Below are 18,885 nucleotides of genomic sequence, written 5' to 3' on the forward strand. Positions count from 1 at the left end.
CAGAAGATAGATGTAATATAGGTGGAGCTTAATGTCCAATAATTGAAACAGCTTTCCAGAATTGTGCTGCTAATTGTATGCCTCTGAAAAATATAAGATAATTGGGCAGGCTTAGTTCTAGATTCTGGAAAACCTACTGAACAAATAGATGAGCTGACTCAGGGACAGCAGGAGACTATGGTGGATTAAATTGAGATATCTTAAAAAAATAATAGCCTGCACTATCAGAATAATATCCAGGCAGCTGATACATGGTAGGGCAGCAATAAATGTTCAGGGAAATTATATCCTGTGATCTCTCTACAGAGGGGAAGGAATGCATTACTCTGGCTGGTTTGTCAGTGAAAGGTTTGGCATGGCAACGAGTGTGGTAAGAAGAAACCCAAGACTTGATATCTTCTCCAATACAATACAAAAAGTCACAGAGAAGGATATGGGAATTTGAAATAGTTCAGGATGTCTACCTATCAGGTTGTTTGTAAGAGCAAATTTGTAACATCGTTTTCTTCAAGGAAGGAAAAATTACATCATTATGACACAGTTCTCCCTGTTTCTAATGAAAAAGGAAGAGGACAAGGAAGCAAAATATAAATATAAGCCAATTAGTCAGGTAGGGAAAGAGTTTCATTTCCAGACCCAGATGCCTCACAGAATGAGTAACATGTTGAGGAAGAAGCACAATTTTCTAGTCCAGTCCAGAGGATGGAAGAGTATCTTAAGGCACAAAATAATCTGACTTTCATGTTAGAGCATCCATGTAGGAGACGCAATATTAAAACAACGAATTTTGCATCCAACATGGCACTTTGTCAGTACAAGTGGATTACAAGGGTTCACTTAGTGACTGTTCAAAGTTACAACGGCCCTGAAAAAGTGACTTATGACCATTTTTCACACTTATGACCGTTGCAACATGCCCATGACCACATGATCAAAATTCAGATGCTTGGCAACTGACTCATATTTATGACTTTTGCAGTGCTTTGGGGGTCATGTGATCAGTTTCTGCAACCTTCTGACAAGCAAAGTCAATGGGAAAACTAGATTCACTTAACCGTGTTACTAACTTAACAACGGCAATGATTCACTTAACAACAGTGGCAAGATTCACTAAACAAATGTTTCACTTAACAACAGAAAATTTGGGCTCAGTTGTGGTCATAAGTTGAGGACTATATAAATGATCGAAATTCCTGTACTTAAATCTGCTTTGATAAATATTGTTTCTTTGAGAACATTGGGAGCAATGCTGAAAAATGTTTAATGATTAAAAACTCCCTATTAAAAATAACAGACAGATACATCCAGAAATGCTGATATTCCTCCATTTTCCCAAAAATTTTATAATGTTTTCTAATGGCCATACAAATAATATTTAATTTCTGTGAATAGTTACATCAACATTTTATTTAATTATTGTGATTAACTATTTGTCTTATGGAAGGTATTATATTCCACTCCATTCCTCATTTCCAAGTATTTGCTGTTTTATATTTTCCATCTTCCTAAATTTCTTGAGGGAAAGCTCTATGGATATACTATAGCTGCAAGAGCTATAATATTTATTGTATCTTGAACCAAATCATATTCACCCATTAAAACAGTACTTATACTAGATAGGATTTGTTGATTGTTTGCGTTTTTGGTGTATTAATTGGCAACATAGTTCACTTCTTTTACCAATCTTCAAAATTGCCTCCAACTTTGATTTCCCTGGATAGCGTTATTTTTGTTTTGATGTTTGTGCTGAAATTGCAATTCCAATAGTCAGGGTAACTAATTTTTAAAAAGTAATTTACTTAGTGGTATTTTCATTTTAAAACTTTCTGCTCTGAGTTAATTTACTGGTAAATGGCTGCAATGAACATTTATTGTATCTTAGATATTACAGATTTATAAACAATTTGCCTGGAATGAATTAACATTGCATGTAGCTAACCCCCCTAAAAGAAAGTTTTTTTGTGTTTTTGTCTACTCTGTAATATAGAATTCTTTCTGTTTTATATCCTAAAATAGAGGAATGGGTATCGTTCTGTTACCTCAGTGTTAGTTAGGCTCTCAACTTCCCTGAATAAGTAATGGAAGATAGTTAAACACTATTTCTAGGATATGAACAGATACCTTTTTTTTGTGGCGAGGGGGAATAACGTATCTTTGTCTCACAATGAGAAAGGTGGTGCCAGTAAAATGCAATGAAAGTTGTTGCTTTACTTCGTTTCTCTATTAGAGAACACAAGAAATATATATTGATTAGCATAACTACATTAGCCTGAAGTAGCTCTTGTCACTATCTTGCCCCTCTATGATTCACTTTTCCACAGAAAATCATATTTTCTCCTATATTGGTGGAGATAGCAGCCAGACTGAGTTTGCTCGGTCCCGTAACCAATTGGACTGGGTCTATAATCTGTGATGTCATCGTGCACTGGTGGCTCCTCCCAATTTTAGACTCAGTCCAACCTGGACAGATGTGAGAATTGATCTCTCCTTACTAAATTTAGGATAAATTAAACAAAGGTACTTTTAATTGGCTTTTTCTAAATTTTCTTACCTTTTAAATTGTTTTAAATAGTTAAGATGTTATCATATTCTCTCCAAGAACCTGGGTCCTCATTTTACCAACCTTGGAAGGATGGAAGGATGAGTCAATTTTGAGCCAGGATTGAACTCCTGGCTATGGGCAGAGATAATCTGCAGTACTGTATTCTAACCACAGCACTATCACTGCTCCAATTAGAACAAATCCTAATGTTCCCTTAATTCAGAATTGGGGAAGAATATCCACTGTCTGTTATTCTATTATATGAGAGGCTATGATTTGTGAGTGGAAGAAAAGCATCATGTTATTACATTGCATTTTTTTTTCTCCAAATCCATTTTTAACTTGGGTCTACATTTTATTGTTTTCAAGAAAGGGGAGAGGGCAATATCATTTAGCTGCATTACTTTATGTAGTCAATGGAGCAAAACTATCAGCTTGGATCTGCACAGTTTATTGATATGAAGAACAGGAACTGGAAAATACAAAAATTTAAAATGTTAAACTTACGAAGTGCCAATCAAAATATATTATTAAAATTTAAAATATAATAAACATTATGGTTATCTTTAAAAATAATATTTTAGCTCTTAATGAGAGAGAGAGGGAGGGAGAGAAATAGCATTTTCCAATTGTAACAGAATGCAGATAAAATAGCAGTGCTAATTGCACCTATTTATTTCTGGCTCATTCCTGTCTTGTTAAAGCTATGAAAGGAAGGATCACGTCTGTGTATGCCCCAAAGTATATTTTCAGGCCTGGGTTTGATGCAGGGGTGGGTTCCTGCCAGTTCTAACTTCTTCTATAGAAGAGGTTCCACAAATCTACAGTGCTGTTTAGAACCGGTTCCAGCTCCCTCCCCCCGCCCGTCCGCACATCATCAAGATGAAGAGCGAGGGAGGAATTCTGGGAGTTGAAGTCCACAAGTCTTAAAGCTGTCAAGTTTGAACACCCCTGGGGTTTTTTTCTAAAGGGTTAGGGGTGCAAAGGTCTCGTCACTTGACAGCTTTAAGACTTGTGTGCTTCAAATGCCTGAGTTTCTGAGCCAACATTTTGGTTGCTAAGCAAGAACGTTGTTAAGTGAGTTTCACCACATTTTACAAGTTGGCCACTCCCACTCAGTCACATGGCCGGCAAGCCACTCCTACGAAGCAGGCCATAGCTACAGAAGAGGTTCTGAAACATTTTGAAACTCACCACTGGTTTGATGTGTTTGAATCTCTATAGTATTTTTTTTTTCTGTTATGGTTATTCTGTTGTCATGGCTTTTATGTTTTGTTAATATGTGCTTAATTGTTGTAGTTATATATTTGATATGTTGCAAGGTGCCCATTTTCTTTTTGGAAGACAATAATGAATAAATAATAATAACCCTATAGTTAATTTTTGGAACTGCTAACAGCAAAGCTTTTTGCTTTTAGCCCAAGTCAATCTATTTCAGAATGAAGGACTCTTGATTGAAGATTAGAAACTATAAACTATTATGCTGATTTAGTGTAGCTTGGAAGATAGATTTTTTTAAAAAAATTGTAATAGTTACTGAGCATTATACCAAAATAAAAATGGCACTTTGTCGCATTGTCCCATGATGGAGTGAACATGTAACTCACACATCTCATACATTTTAACAATATTAGAATATTACTGTTGAATAAAATTTTCTGTTTCTTATGTTGTTTGCAGATACTACTTTTTTTGTCTATATGTTAGTTTCAGAATGGTAATTCCCAATTGGTTTGGTTCAGTGTTGAATTCAGGTTTCTGGCTGTAGTCCAGTAATCAAGCCAGTTTAAGAAAACCTTTTTTTTTTTTTTTTTTTGTTCTCTAAAAATAATACTAGAGAGTACACTATACTTACAATACTTTAATTGCAGCTGTAATCAATGTCAAAACCTCTCCTGTGAGGATTGTTCATTAAGTTCTTGGAATATAAATCAAACATATCTAGGAACCATTTTGCATGATTCATAGAATTTGTAATAGAAAATGCTAGCTAGCTAATCCTTGGAATGAGATTGTATAGATCGTGTGTGTGTGTGTGTGTGTGTGTGTGTGTGTGTGTGTCCAGGGACTAGGACTACAAGACAGACTGGGGAATCATTAAAATAATCTAGAAGGCCTGACAAACCACTTTTCTACCATGTCAACAAAACAGTATGGATATGTCCATTTGACTCACTAAATCTAGAGCACAACTTGAAAGCAGCTTTCCTTACCAAAGCACGTGATTTGGTCATGCAGAGAAACTGCAATTAGTCCAAGATAATGTTGTAAAATTAGTTTTGGGGAAAATAGAAATGAAAGAGAAATATTGTCTACGACCAGGATGGCGAACCTGACTTCCGGTTTGCTTGGAGAGTCGTTTTGACCGCTCCGGAGGCTTCAGGGAAGCCTCCTGAAGGTCCCTGAAGCCTTCGGAGCGCTCAAAACGACCCTCCGAGCAAACCAGAAGCCCGTTCCCGAACTTCCGGTTTGCCCATAGGGCTGGTTTTTTTGCGCTCCGGAGGCTTCAGGGAAGCTCATGAAGCCTCCGGGGGGGCCTCCGGGAGGGGTGAGGAAGGCTCTTTTCACTCTCCTGAGGCTCCTATAAAGCCTCTGAAGCCAGAGGAGGGCGAAAAAAGCCTGCAAAAAATGGGGGGGGGGGTCACGCCTGTAGTGCACGCATGTGCACTGGGGGGTCGTGCATTGCATTATGGGTGTGGCACGCCTGCACACGACCCCCCTTTACTCCCTCCACTTATGGCACGCGAGCCGAAAAAGGTTCGTCATCGCTGGTCTAGGATATCAATTAGGGTGAATTGTGTACTGATGAACAGAACTGCATATTGTAATAGTAAGCTAACTTGCTAACATAGTTGGACCTTATGCATATATATGGACATAGCTGTATTTTACCTTCAGATAAATACTTCCTAAAGAGGAGACTGCATGTACAGGTAATCTTGACTTACAACTACAACTGAGCCCAAAATTTCTGTTGCTAATTGAGACAGTTGTTAAGTGAGTTTTGCCCCACTTTATGACTTTTCTTGCCACAGTTATGTGAATCACAGCAGTTGCTAAGTTAGTAACAGAGTTATAAAGCGAATCTGGTTTTCTGTAGAGGTTATACAAAGGTTACGGAGAGGCCGTGAGCAGCAAACTGCCATGCGCCTTAGTAACCAATTACCTCAACTATCTATGAGCTCACCTAAGTAGTAGAACCAGGCACTACCAGGCATTATTATGTTATGTGAGATTCTACCCTGGCTGGGATGGTCTTAGAGATTGACAAGAGAATAAGCCAATAACGATGCTGTTGCTACCTATGCTCTTGCTTTGCTTGTTGAAACTGTATAAAAGCCAAATAAACGCTGCAGAGGCAGACAGACATTTTGGACACCTTCTGTGATGGTGTTCCATTGACCATGGTGTGATCACATGACCTTGGAACCATGCAACCGTCATAAATATGAGCCAGTTGCCAAGTGGCCGAATTTTGATCATGTGACTATGGGATGCCTCAGCAATTATAAATGTGAAAACTGCCACTGTAACTCTGGTCACTAAATGTAATATTTGTAAATCAAGAACTACCTGTATGTATTGCCTTTTAGAGAACAGTGGCAGGCAGATAATAATATTTCCAGCAGATAGGAAGAGCAACTTAATTTCAGCCTGTGGACTAAAAGTGAGATAAATTGAACCCAGAGCTTCTTTTTTGTGCTACTTCGGTGGGTAATATATTCTGGCCCCATTCTCCAATGAAATTCAGCTTTGGAAGAGATACTTTACTTCTTCTTTTTTATTTGTGATTTCTCCCATGTTGTTTTGAAGAATTCTAACATCACAATTTGGGATTTGACAGATAAAGGATAATAGTTCAATTCTGTATTATCTCCTGTATTTCATAGCACAAAGTATTGTTTTTTTTTTCCAAATTATAGCCCGGCATAATATTTTGATAGGATAAAATTGCTTATTCATAGCTTTCAATGCATGATTGATTATGAATTTTGTATTTCAGTTTCTTAATGAAGCTGGAAATTCAGCTGAGAATTGAGAATTCAGTTACATATGTAGGAAGAGCAGATCTATTTCATAGAAGTTAATATAGGTTTAAAAAGTGCTCTGCATGAAATTTATTTACAATATAGGGAAAATAAGAATAAAATGGTTTCTCTGTTCTGTACTAAATGAAACCAGATCTTCAAGTAAAACCACGGCAGATTTGCCTAATCTTTATTTTGTTATTTAAAGAATACTAGTAAATATAATTTCTAGTACATTTTTGAAGTAGTACAATGATATTCGCTTGTAATCGGTTGTACATACAGTATACTTGCACCAAAAATGAACATAAGTCTTCAAAGAATTTTAAAAAGTTTTTTTTATACGGGTGCTAAGCTTGTGAGAAAAAGAGAGTATTTTGTCTTTAAATTGCCATTTTTGTTTGGGCATGGTTTTGCGGATTGGTGTCCATGTTACCAGATCCATAGGATGTGTCCTGAGATGATTTATGCATATTTAAGTATCTTTTTGTGGCCTATCAGCCGCCGGCTCCTCTAGCAGCCAAATTAGAAGAGGAGGCGGAGGCTTGGGAGTCCGAGGGGGAAGAGAGAATGGAGCTGGCAGAGAAAGAGATAGAGGCAGAACCTGGGCTGTCCATCAGCCCTCAGATGAAGAGTCAACAGCCTCCAGATCTGGATGTGGTTGATGAGGAAGAGGAGGGACAGCTGGGTCCAGTGTCTGACATGTGGATGCGCAGAAGCAGAGGAGAGGAGAGCAGTGGAAATCCATGGGCTGAACCTTGGGAAGGAAGAGCCACTGCTGCTAGCAAAGCCCCACCCTAGCTCTGGGAATAAAAGGCAGAGGGCGGAGCTGAATAGATGTGGCAGATAGCTATTCATTTCCTGGATGGACAGATTGTCAGCCTGTGATGAGAGAGAAACTTTTGGCCGGGGCTGCTGGTGCTCCTAATAAAGGAATCTTTGAGTGAACTTCAGAAGGTTTGTCGTGTTTAGTGAACTGGGGAAGAACACATCTATCCATACGTATAAAAGTGAAATCAAAAGAAATAAATTAGAAAAAATGGCTTTATCATGATACTTTTACAACATATAACCATAAAGTAATATTTATAATATTCTGATGTTGATAATATACTTGTACTGAAGAGTAATAGCAAGGCACAAGTGAGAGAAATGAAGATTGATTAAGTTAATTCAACTGTTCCTCACTGTATTCTGACATTTCTTTCATTGTTAAAGAATAACTATCTTAAATAATATATATTTTTGAGATGTTGGAGTCCGACAGGACATGATTCTGGGCAAGCAATTCAGTATAAAAACAACATTTCCTTTAAATGAATTGTCCTGCTTACTGTAAGGATATGTCAACCTTTTGGAAAAAAAACAGGGATAGCAGGATAATTCCTTACTAATGTAATTTAATATAGAGAAGTTGATTTTGTGATGAGTTCTAGAAGGAATCTAGTTAAATAAATATTACAAACCTCAAACTATGCATTCAGTGTTGACTTTGATTCATATCTGGGGACCAGTGCTAGTTTATACATATTTTGTATAATTTTTTCTCCCCCCCCCCCCGGCTGTTGGTAGGATCCTTCCGTTACACAAGTGACTAGAAATGTTCCACCAGGATTAGAGGAGTACAACCCTTTCTCAGACTCCAGAACGGTAAGCATTTCTATCTTTCTTTTAGATGGCATTTTTAATCTGCAAAATTTGTATGTGCTACTTTGAATTAATTATATTTTCTTTTTTTTTTCCCCTGACACAAAGGTTTATTTTCATAATTCACCGCAACTCTCCTTTTCAGCAAGCAGTGTTCAATGCCGTCGTCTTATAAAACAGCCCTTCATTTAGGCCTCTTCCTGTTACTGGATTCATTCCCCAAATCAAGACATGCACAATAAACGTCAACATTCACACATCCCTTTCTGACCTGCTAAAGATACCCCAACCCCCAGAGGAGCGGTTCTCCCCCCTCTTTTCTTTTTAAATAGAATTTATTTTTATTTTCAAAACAAATACAACACATAAAATCTTCCTTCTTTACATACTGTAGAAAGTGTATCAGTTGGTTACAAAAGGCTTTCGTGCATCTCTTCCACAGTCATCAAGCATAATTCATATTAATTCAAGCATTTTAACTCAAATATTATACGTTACCCTTATACCTCCATGTTTATTTGACTATAATTATTGAATTCATTATATTTTCAGAGACCAAACCCTATTTGTATTTTAATAAACAATGTTTGAAGCAGGCTATTTTAAAAACAAAGTGTAATCTTATAGTCTGATAATACGACTACCTTGTAAAGTTTAGCAGATTAGATATCACTAGTACTTCCATACATAGTTTATGAAATGCATAAAGTATCCAGCAAATTGTAGTAATGCTTCACATATATCTTGCGTTCCTGTATAATGTAAGATAGATAAGATCTGAGGAGTGTCTCAGAAATAATTTGTTTTTTTTTTTAATTTACTAGGCACCACCAGGAAATGTCAAAATTCCTAATGTGCCTAGTACACAACCTGCTATAATGAAACCAACTGAGGAACCACCTGCTTATACTCAAATTGCAAAGGTATATTTGGGATTATTTATAACAGAATCTCCATAATGAAAGTTAACGTTTTTATGCAGACCAATTTTTACTGCTTATTTATGCATTTATTTTTCGCTAGGAGCATGCCTTGGCCCAGGCTGAACTGCTTAAGCGACAGGAAGAATTAGAGCGAAAAGCAGCTGAACTAGATCGCAGGGAAAGAGAGATGCAGAGTCTCAATCAGCAGGGAGGTAGGTTGATGTATCTTAAGACGGTGTGCTGTGGTGATCCTCAAAGCTGACATTGCAATGGTAAAAAAATAACTTGATGCTAGCAGTTTATTGTCTGAAATTTGTCAATTTTTGTTACAGTAGATGGCAGCACCTAGCCAGTATTGACTGATCATGGAAAAGCTAGAAGATACCAGTAATAATTCAGTAGAGACCATATGGAAATTTCTGGACTGTAGGCCAGGTTTAGAAAGCAAAACAGCCCTTAATCACTTTCACTCTAGTTGCCAAGAAAACAATGTGGACCTGTTTGTATAGTCACCTAGAAGTGAACTGAATTTGAGGAAGACTTCATCGGTCTTCCCCTAAAAGTGCAAGTGACAGATGACACTTTCAGACACTTGATGCTAGATTATTCATAAGAAGATTGTTTTCTACCAGTTTTAAACTATTGTTCTTCACATTAGTGGTTTCCCTGGGGATAGAAATAATTGTCAAGAGAGAGAAAAGAATTTCCTTTTAATAATAGGGAAAAGGCCATTGTTACAACATTTTAACATTTAGCCGTTTCAGTCTTAGTTTACTTAATGAATTTATTTATGTTCCTTCTTGAAATAGACTAGCTATGAAAATGAACAATCAGTGAAGTTTCTCTAACCATGTAGCCTGGTCCATGCTTAAAACTGCTGGTTGGTTTATTGATTGGTGCTTATATTCCATTAATGTAAGGACTCCAAATAACTGTGCAGGAAAAATTGCCTAGAATTGCAACCTCAATTATATTCAACTCATTTTAATTGGAAGTTAAATGCATTGTAATGATTCTGTCTAGGTATTGGAATTTTGTGTATTTTAAGAAATAAACTCTTTTAATTAATTTTTTAATTATCTTGTTTTCATAATTAAGGATATGTGAGAGTCTTTTTTCTCACCGAAGGCCAACATCACTTTCTTGGAGAACCTGTAGGAGATGGGATACAAAGGCATAGCAGGGCCACTTCCAATAACATTTTTTTCTCATCCTCACATTCATATACAACACTAATTGTAACATAGGAGACTATTTTGGTGAGATTCACAGTGTGTGGAGTGAATTAGCTCTTGTCTTTTGAGTTATGATTCCAACACAGTAATTTGACTGAAGAAAGCTTCCATTGGTAGTAATGGCTTTTCTAAAAGGAAATTGCTGTGTAGAGTTAAAGCCACAGACTGGCGATTCCCCCTACTTTATGTGAAGCCTCTTTTAATGAATGCATTTGCAAGTGAAAATAAATAATGTCTGACTTCTGTTAATTCAGGGGTACGATATTTGTAGGATTTCAAAACTTTTTTCAGTCAGTTACCATTCTCTATGGGAAATTAAGCATATGTTTGTTTGTATGTGCACATTGTTGTTGGAATGAAATCTGTTTAAGGAGGAGACGATCCATAAACTTTTCTTCAGAAATTATAAAATGAAAAATGTGAAGTGACCCTTAACGTGTACCAAAGCATTTGCCTTTTGCTGTTGCAGGAAGAAAGAACAATTGGCCACCACTGCCAGGAAATTTCCCAGTGGGCCCTTGTTTTTACCAGGATTTCTCAGTAGACATCCCTGTAGAGTTCCAGAAAACAGTAAAGATTATGTACTATTTGTGGATGTGTAAGTAATACCTATGGAACATATTTTATAATCTTGAATTATATTTAGGTAATGTTTCAATGACAGAATATTTTCATAAAGAAAAATTTAGGACCAGAAGTTCTTGGAAGGGCCTGGAAGTACTTCATAGTTTCAAGGAGTAGATATATTACAAAATGAAGATTTACTCTTCCGAGTTTTCAGACTCATGCTGGAGCCCATCTTAGGGAACTTCTCTCTACTAGATTGTTCTGTGAGTTGTGTTTATAGTTGTGCCTTCCTATTGGTTGATTGGTGTGGTGGTGGCTGGCGATTGGCTGTCATTTCCTTGTGCTACCAAGCCCTCAGCTCCTAAATATTTGATAAGCTAGTGGTGAATCAACACTCCTGTTAACTGACAACAGGCCCGTTTCCCAGGCTTCAATCATTTCCCTGGCAATCTTTGTACCTGCTTGACCAATGATCTTAGTAATTGCAAAATTAAATGTATGTCCCTGTTCATTGCAGCGTGAGGCTACCAATGAGTTCAGTTTCCTTTCTGACTGCTCACTTATATTTTTGCAATCTGGTGGTTAGCTTCTTCCCTGTTTGCCCTACATAGTCAGAAGATGAAGCTCCAGCATGATTCTGAACGCTCCAAAGAGTAAATCTCCAGTCCTCAAATTTGTTTTTGCATCATTATTCTGGGACATGTATATTTGTCTTCATTCATAATAGATATATTGTACAGGGATATTTCATCTGCAAGGAAAGAGCCCTATTATTTGCAAAGGCCCCTGAAGGATAGTATACTTCAGATATACAGGTGTTAAGAGATAAATGCATTTATTTTAGTCCTGGGAACTTTCTATTTAATTATTTATTATATTTGCTGCTTATGTCATGTATGTATGTATGTATGTATGTATGTATGTACGTATATATATATATATATATATATATATATATATATATATATATATATATATATATATATATATATATATCAGCACAAATACAACACAAATATATATATATTTAGAGTTTATTTATTTATCAGCACAAATAAAAAAACATATATATATATATATATATATATATATATATATATATATATATATATGAGCCTAACCAGAATCCTGTACCAATTTTGTGCTTCATGTAGAATTCTACCACCAAGATTTCATAATTCATACATGAAAACTTTCGTATAGAGTATATGTACAAATGATCACAATTTTTTATGTAACTTAACTTGTTTGAACTAATAGGAACTTGCAAATGACTTAAGCAGTATATAATTTGATATAAGAATTATAGGGTATTGTGCTATTCCTGTATGTATTTACTGGCCCAGCTTTCAGATAATTAAATAGTATCTACAAAACTCTGTACATCCTGTAATTATTGTAGAAACATCAGCTGCTAAAGCAAGAACTACTGCTTGCTTCTGTAATATATAGGGTTAATGTTTATTTCAGAAGTAAAAACTTTTATCATACTTTTACAAACACATAAATTGTTATAATCTAAGACAGAAATTGAAAAGGCTAAGTTTTATTTCAGCCTCTTTTTTTTTCAAAATTATATAATTGGAATGATTATAAGTAGAGTATTTTGCAGTTATGAATAGATGCAGATTGTCAGGAAGTTAATCATTTATAGTGATTAAGATAATTACAGATAGTCCTGATCTTATGACCCCAGTTGAACCCCAAAATTTCCATTGCTGAACAAGACCGTTGTTAAGTAAATTTTGCCAAATTTTATGACTTTTCTTGCCACAGTGGTTAAGTGAATCTAGTTTCCCCATTGACTTTATTTGTCAAAAAATGGCAAAAGCTGATCACATGACCCCAGAACTCTGCAACCGTCATAAATATGAGCCAATTGTCAAGTATCTGAATTTAAATCACATGACCACAGGGATGCTGCAACCCTCCAGACCTTCCGCGTAGCCCTTAAATCCTGGCTGTCCCGACAGGCCTGGGGTTAAAGACTCCAACCCCACTCGAATAGTATGACTGTTGTGCTTTTTTAATGATGTATTGTCTTCATGTTTGTAACTTGTTTGTCCTTCCCTCCCCCTGAATTGTGAGTCGCCCTGAGTCCCCTTAGGGAAAAGGGCGGCATACAAATAAAGTAAATGAAATGAAATGAAATGTTTGTAAATGTGGTAAATGGTCATAGGTCACTTCTTTTTGTTAATTAATTAATTAATAATTAATTAATTAATTAATTAATTAGACTTATATACCGCTTCATAGGGCTTTTGGCCCTCTCTAAGCGGTTTACAAATTTTTTAGCAAATTGAGTCAGCAACTTGCCCCCACAATCTGGGTCCTCATTTCACCCACCTCGGAAGGATGGAAGGCTGAGTCGACCTTGAGCCGGTGAGATCTGAACCACTGAACTGCAGATCACAGTCAGCTGAAGTGCCATTGCAACTTCTAACAGTCACTAAGTGAATGGTTCCAAGTCAGGGACTATCTGTACTGAAAAACTCTCGGAATTATATGGGTAGGGAAAATAGAGAGGGAAATCTGACATCCTTCCAGTGTTGCTAACCATGTTTTGGACAGAACACTACTCAACGGTCCTGACTGCTAGGTGAAGAAAGTTTACATCCAGCTCAGAGTATGCTAGGTGTACTGTATGCTGTTTGAGTTAGCATGTCAGATATTTATGTTCTGACTTTTTCCCTTATGTAAGGGTGAAAAACCTGTGGCCTTCCAATACATCTGAGTTGCAATATATTATAGTTTCATGAAGGGCTACAGGTTTCATTTTATTTTGGAGAAGCGGGCTTTATCTCAGGACCAAGGTCCCATGTCGACATTATGGATTTTCAAATTCCTCCTCCTGTCCGGATTTCCTATAAAGCATCTGAAGCTTATTTGAAATCACAGGATCCTCTAATAGTCTCTCACAAGGGGTTAAGATTTGGTATCATAGAATATTCCTCTTCCCTTTCCTTGCAACCCTTTGTTGGTGATTCCTGGCTAATGCATATTACACAATTAGGTTTAATAGAAAATAATTTCCTTTTGAATAGTTGTTGGAAAAATGCTTAAAAATAAGTTTTTTTAGCATAGAATAGTAAAAAGAATTCATGCAACTGATTACAATGACAAACTTCTGATTGATAAAGATGGCTTATTCAGTTTGATATATTGCTCTGTTATTAGTTATAGAAATACAGAAACACAATTTTAACTCTACTCTTCTCTTCCCTTCTTTCAGTCCATGCAGTGACATTATTTCTTAATATTTTTGGATGTCTGGCTTGGTTTTGCCTTCAGCCCATGCGAGGAGTTGACTTTGGACTGAGTATTCTCTGGTTCTTGCTTTTTACTCCATGTTCTTTCGTCTGCTGGTACAGACCACTTTATGGAGCTTTCAGGTAAAGTATTACCTAATTTGTAATTTGTGCTATTAAAAAGATATCTAATTGACTTTTTTCAGTTAATTAAAAAAGCAAATAGTCCTCAAATTACGACCACAATGGATCCTGAAGTTTCCATTGTTAAGCATGACAGTTGTGAGTTTTGCTCCATTTTACGACCTTTCTTGCCACAGCTGTTATGTGAATCACTGCAGTTAAATTAGTAACACAGTTGTTAAGTGAATCTGGCTTCCCGCATTGTCTTTGCTTGTCAAAAGGCTGCAGAAGGCGATTCCATGATCCTGGCACACTGCAACTGTCATAAAAATGAACCAGTTGCCAAGTGTCCAAATTTTGTTCACGTGATTATGGCGATATTACAGTGGTCATAAGTGTGGAAAAAAGACCAGAGGTCACTTTTTCAGTGTCATTACGACTTCAAATAGTCATTAAATGAATGATTGTAAGTCAAGGACTACCCATACATTGACAAAAATATAGCTATCTAAAATATTACTTAACTCAGGTTTTACAATTTAATATCAATAATATTCAAAGTTGATTTATTTTGTAACATTTGGATGTATAGTTACCATATTTTTCATAGTATAAGACTCACTTTTTTTCCTCAAGAAAGAGGCTGAAAATCTGGGTGTGTCTTATACACTGAATGCAGCATATTTTGCCTGCTAAAACTCTACCTCCTTCACTAAAATGGCCATGCATAGCTTTTAGAAGGCTTTCAGAGAGCTCCTGGGGGCTGGAGAGGCAGAAATGAGTGAAAAGCGGCCCATTTTTGCCCCCCCCCCGCCCCCTGCATACTATAAGCTTCATAAAGATTATCCATGCTCTTTTTTTGACACAAAACGGGCTGTTTTTTGCTCGGTTTCCCCCCGCCCCCCAGAAGCACACTACAAGCCTCCGAAGGGCTATTTTAAAAAAAGGGCCCATTTTCGCAAGGTTTGAAGAGTGCAAAAACTTTTTTAAAAAGTTATACTCTGGTGCATCTTATACTCCGAAAAATACGGTAAGCCTCAATTTATGACCATAATACCCGTGTTTCCCTGAAAATAAGACCAGGTCTTATATTAATTTTTACATCAAGAGACGAAGAGGGCTTATTTCCTGATTAAGTCTTATTTTCAGGGAAATACGTTACTAAATGTGTCCGCCTGGCTGATGATCTTAAGTGGGGCGTATTTTTGGGTATGGCTTATATTTCGAGCATCCTGAAAAATCATGCTAGGTCTTATTTTACAATTGGTTTTACTTTCAGAAAAACATCCATTGTGGTCATACATACACATGTAAAGCAGATCATCACCAACCTAATTTTACGAACTTTTGTAGTGGTCGTTGAGTGAATCCCTTGTTTGCTATAGGGTGTTTTTGCTGAAAAATGGAAGTAAACCCCGTTTTTTGGCAAAAACATCATAAATTGTGATCATATGACTGTGGGATACTGCAAATGGCCATAAATGAGGACCAACTGCCCAGCATACAAAGTGCCATCCCTGGGCGGGGGGAGGCTTTCAGAACTTTGAGTTAGGACTCTCATAATTCCAAACCATTGCTAAGCAACTACTTCTAATTTGAGGGGTGTCTGTATTTGCTTAATCAGCAATGTACTTGGAAGGGATCCCAAGCTCCTTACAACAATGGTAGACTTGAAATAATACATGAAGTTGATACCATGCAGTTACCAGAAGGTGTCAGTTGGCACAGCAGTTGGTCTGTTTTGCTCCCTCACAGATCATTGTTGAGGCGAACAATTTATCTTTTGAAGTAACTCTGGACTGCAGTATAATAATATAGTAAAGCATATAGGGAGAAGCTGTTCAAGACATAAAAGGACCTGTGCACGACTACTGAGAATCCAAACTGGTGTACCCCTGAATTATATTTCTTCTAAAATGTTCTTATCATGCACTTCTGTAAAATGAAGTAATATTATACTTTCCTTGGAATGTTAGCTGGGCAAGAAAATGCATTGCTGACTTAAATTACTTTGCTTCAGTAAGAAAATGAGAGATGGAAAAATTGCTAGTGGACATCTTAATGAATAAAATGACAATATAGTGTGAAACATAGTTTCCAGTACTTCTTTTGCAATATTGTTACGCTTATTTTGTAGTTGCTTTATTTGCTTTTAACTCCTGTGTTTTGCATCTGTTGTTTAACTTTCTGGTAGTGTTTATTGTAATTGGTCAGTTATGTAAGAATGCTTCTGAAAGTTCTGATTTCCAGCGGTTTTATACAGTCATAAAAGAGAATTTATATACAAGAGATGTTTGAAGTGTTTTCACTCGCTTGTTCTGTTAACCTTATGACAGACTCGCTATTTTGTTTGTCAAGTATTAAGAGAATATCTCATTTTTTCCCCTTTCCTTCTCTTTCAGGAGCGATAGCTCATTCAGGTTCTTTGTTTTCTTCTTTGTATACATTTGTCAATTTGCTGTGCATGTCCTTCAAGCTGTAGGATTCCAAGGTTGGGGGAACTGGTAAGTGTCCTGTTGTATTATTCTCTGGTAAATGTATGTAGCAACAGCAATAGCACTTAGGCTTGTATAGTGCTCCACAGTGTTTTACAGCCCTGTCTAAGCAGTTTTCAGAGTTGGCATATTGTCCCCAACAATCTGGGTCCTCATTTTACCAACCTTGGAAGGAGGAAAGACTGAGTCAGCCTTGAGCTGGTGAGATTTGAACTTCCAAAGTGCTAGCAGTCATCAGAATTAGCTGCAGTACTAAATTATAATCCTTGCATCACCACTTCTTATGTGGTGAGAGCAATAGCTTGTAATTTTTTGCAAAGGTATTATGATCCATTTCTTTTTAAATCTTTTACAAAGTTAAACATTGGGTGTTTGCAATAATAAGATATTATCAAAATCAGTAGGCAAGTGGTGTGAGGAATCAGGGCATGCCAAGAGATAGAATGGGTGTCAGGCCAGGCCATTGGCTAGTTGCAAGGAGGATGACTATTGGTGGAATAACACATGCCTGATATCCTTGTCATGTTTGCTGATGGAGGCTTCTCATTTGTCCAGATTATCAGAACCGAGAAAACTGCACTGATGGGTGGGGGATGAGGACATCCTTTAGTTCAATTTTGCATGGAGCCTAGTTCAGAATTAGGTAAACTGTTTTATCATAGGAGTCAGAGAGCAGCCTTTATTGTGAGTTTAAATTGTACCTTCTTGTGCAGAAGTGGGAACCGTTGATCGAATATTGTTGAACCACAGTTTTCAACCATTCTAATTCCAGTATACTGAAATGAGACTGATAGGAACTGTGGTTCAACATTTTGAAGATGACATGTTCTTTTAGGTCAGCAGTCACCAACTGGTGATCCATGGGAAAATTTTGGTGGTCCATAGAAAAATTATTTGCATTTTTATATTGCACTAAATACTATTTATCTTTTTTAAAAATCATATTAGTGGTCCGTTGGTTTTAAAATTATGAATATAATGGTCCCTGAGATCCGAAAGGTTGGTGACTCCTGTTTGAGGTTGCTGATTTCTTCCAGTCCTAATTCAGATTCATTCTGCCTGAATTGCAGTATTTGTTTTATTCTTTTTTTTCTTTATATATATCTAATTCAGTCCATATATTGTAGACTTGCTGCAGCAAACTGAATGCTGGAATAATATTACAAGAATAGCTTTCTTAATCTATGCTCATATTTTTAAGTGAAAATGTCGTGGCCTACTATTGGATTAATAAAAAAGAGAATATGTCTTTATAATTTTATTGTATATATGTCCAATCTAGGCTTCATTAAGACCCTAGCATCTTTAAAAAAAAAACCAGATCAACAAGGCCTCAAAATTCATTAAAAGTTAAAAAGACAAATTAATTGTTTTATAACTTTAGAATTTTAAACCACCCAGTCACTTGGTTGAGTCATCGTGTGCTATACCACATGCTGTAAATAATTTAGCTTTGTTTTCTATCCATAGGCATATGGTTGCTTTTCAGTTTAAATAAAACTTCAAGAATTCTTGGCATAAAATATGATATAATTAATGGTCCATATTTTCAAGCGGTATCTAAATCAAGAAAGGAAAGCTTAATTAAGTATTGTGTAATTTAAATAGCAACTTTCAGTATGCTTGCATGAGATATACTTTATTAAATGTAATTCTAGTTTAATATAGGCAATTTAAAGAAATCCAATAAGATGGTAAAATAATTCAGGACTGCTTACTGTCCTCTCACCCCTCCAAAAAAACCATAAACATGAAGTATTTGTGTTTTCAATTCTTTTAGGAGTGGGTTTTTAAAATATGCTTTAAAAACTTACTCCGTAATCCATAGAGGAAAATGATATTTTCTTTTAAAACATAGTGATGGAGGGGGAAATAACCATATTTCTTTGAAGAGTATTATAGATGTGTTTTTAGAGCTCTCTATATTTTCTTTAGTGGATGGATTTCATCTCTCACTGGACTTAACCAGAGCATTCCAGTAGGCATTATGATGATAGTCATAGCAGCACTTTTTACAGCTTCTGCAGTCATTTCACTAATCATGTTTAAAAAGGTAAGTGTTTTTTTCATCCAGAAA

At 36.3% G+C, this 18,885-nt stretch overlaps 1 protein-coding gene across 2 annotated transcripts in view; it reads left to right on the forward strand.

Annotated features, from left to right (window-relative positions):
* The window catches only part of SCAMP1 (secretory carrier membrane protein 1), a 37,166-nt gene that overhangs the window by 4,793 nt on the left and 13,488 nt on the right, over positions 1-18,885 (forward strand). For both annotated transcript variants that reach the window (XM_032212816.1, XM_032212815.1), the window contains exons 2-8: positions 8,143-8,220; positions 9,042-9,140; positions 9,241-9,352; positions 10,845-10,973; positions 14,175-14,334; positions 16,716-16,817; positions 18,744-18,861. In XM_032212816.1, the coding sequence (XP_032068707.1) occupies positions 8,143-8,220; positions 9,042-9,140; positions 9,241-9,352; positions 10,845-10,973; positions 14,175-14,334; positions 16,716-16,817; positions 18,744-18,861 (798 nt within the window). The remainder of the gene's footprint in view (positions 1-8,142; positions 8,221-9,041; positions 9,141-9,240; positions 9,353-10,844; positions 10,974-14,174; positions 14,335-16,715; positions 16,818-18,743; positions 18,862-18,885) is intronic.

This window comes from Thamnophis elegans, chromosome 3 (genome assembly GCF_009769535.1).
Source record: "Thamnophis elegans isolate rThaEle1 chromosome 3, rThaEle1.pri, whole genome shotgun sequence".
NCBI classification, from domain to species: Eukaryota; Metazoa; Chordata; class Lepidosauria; order Squamata; family Colubridae; genus Thamnophis; species Thamnophis elegans.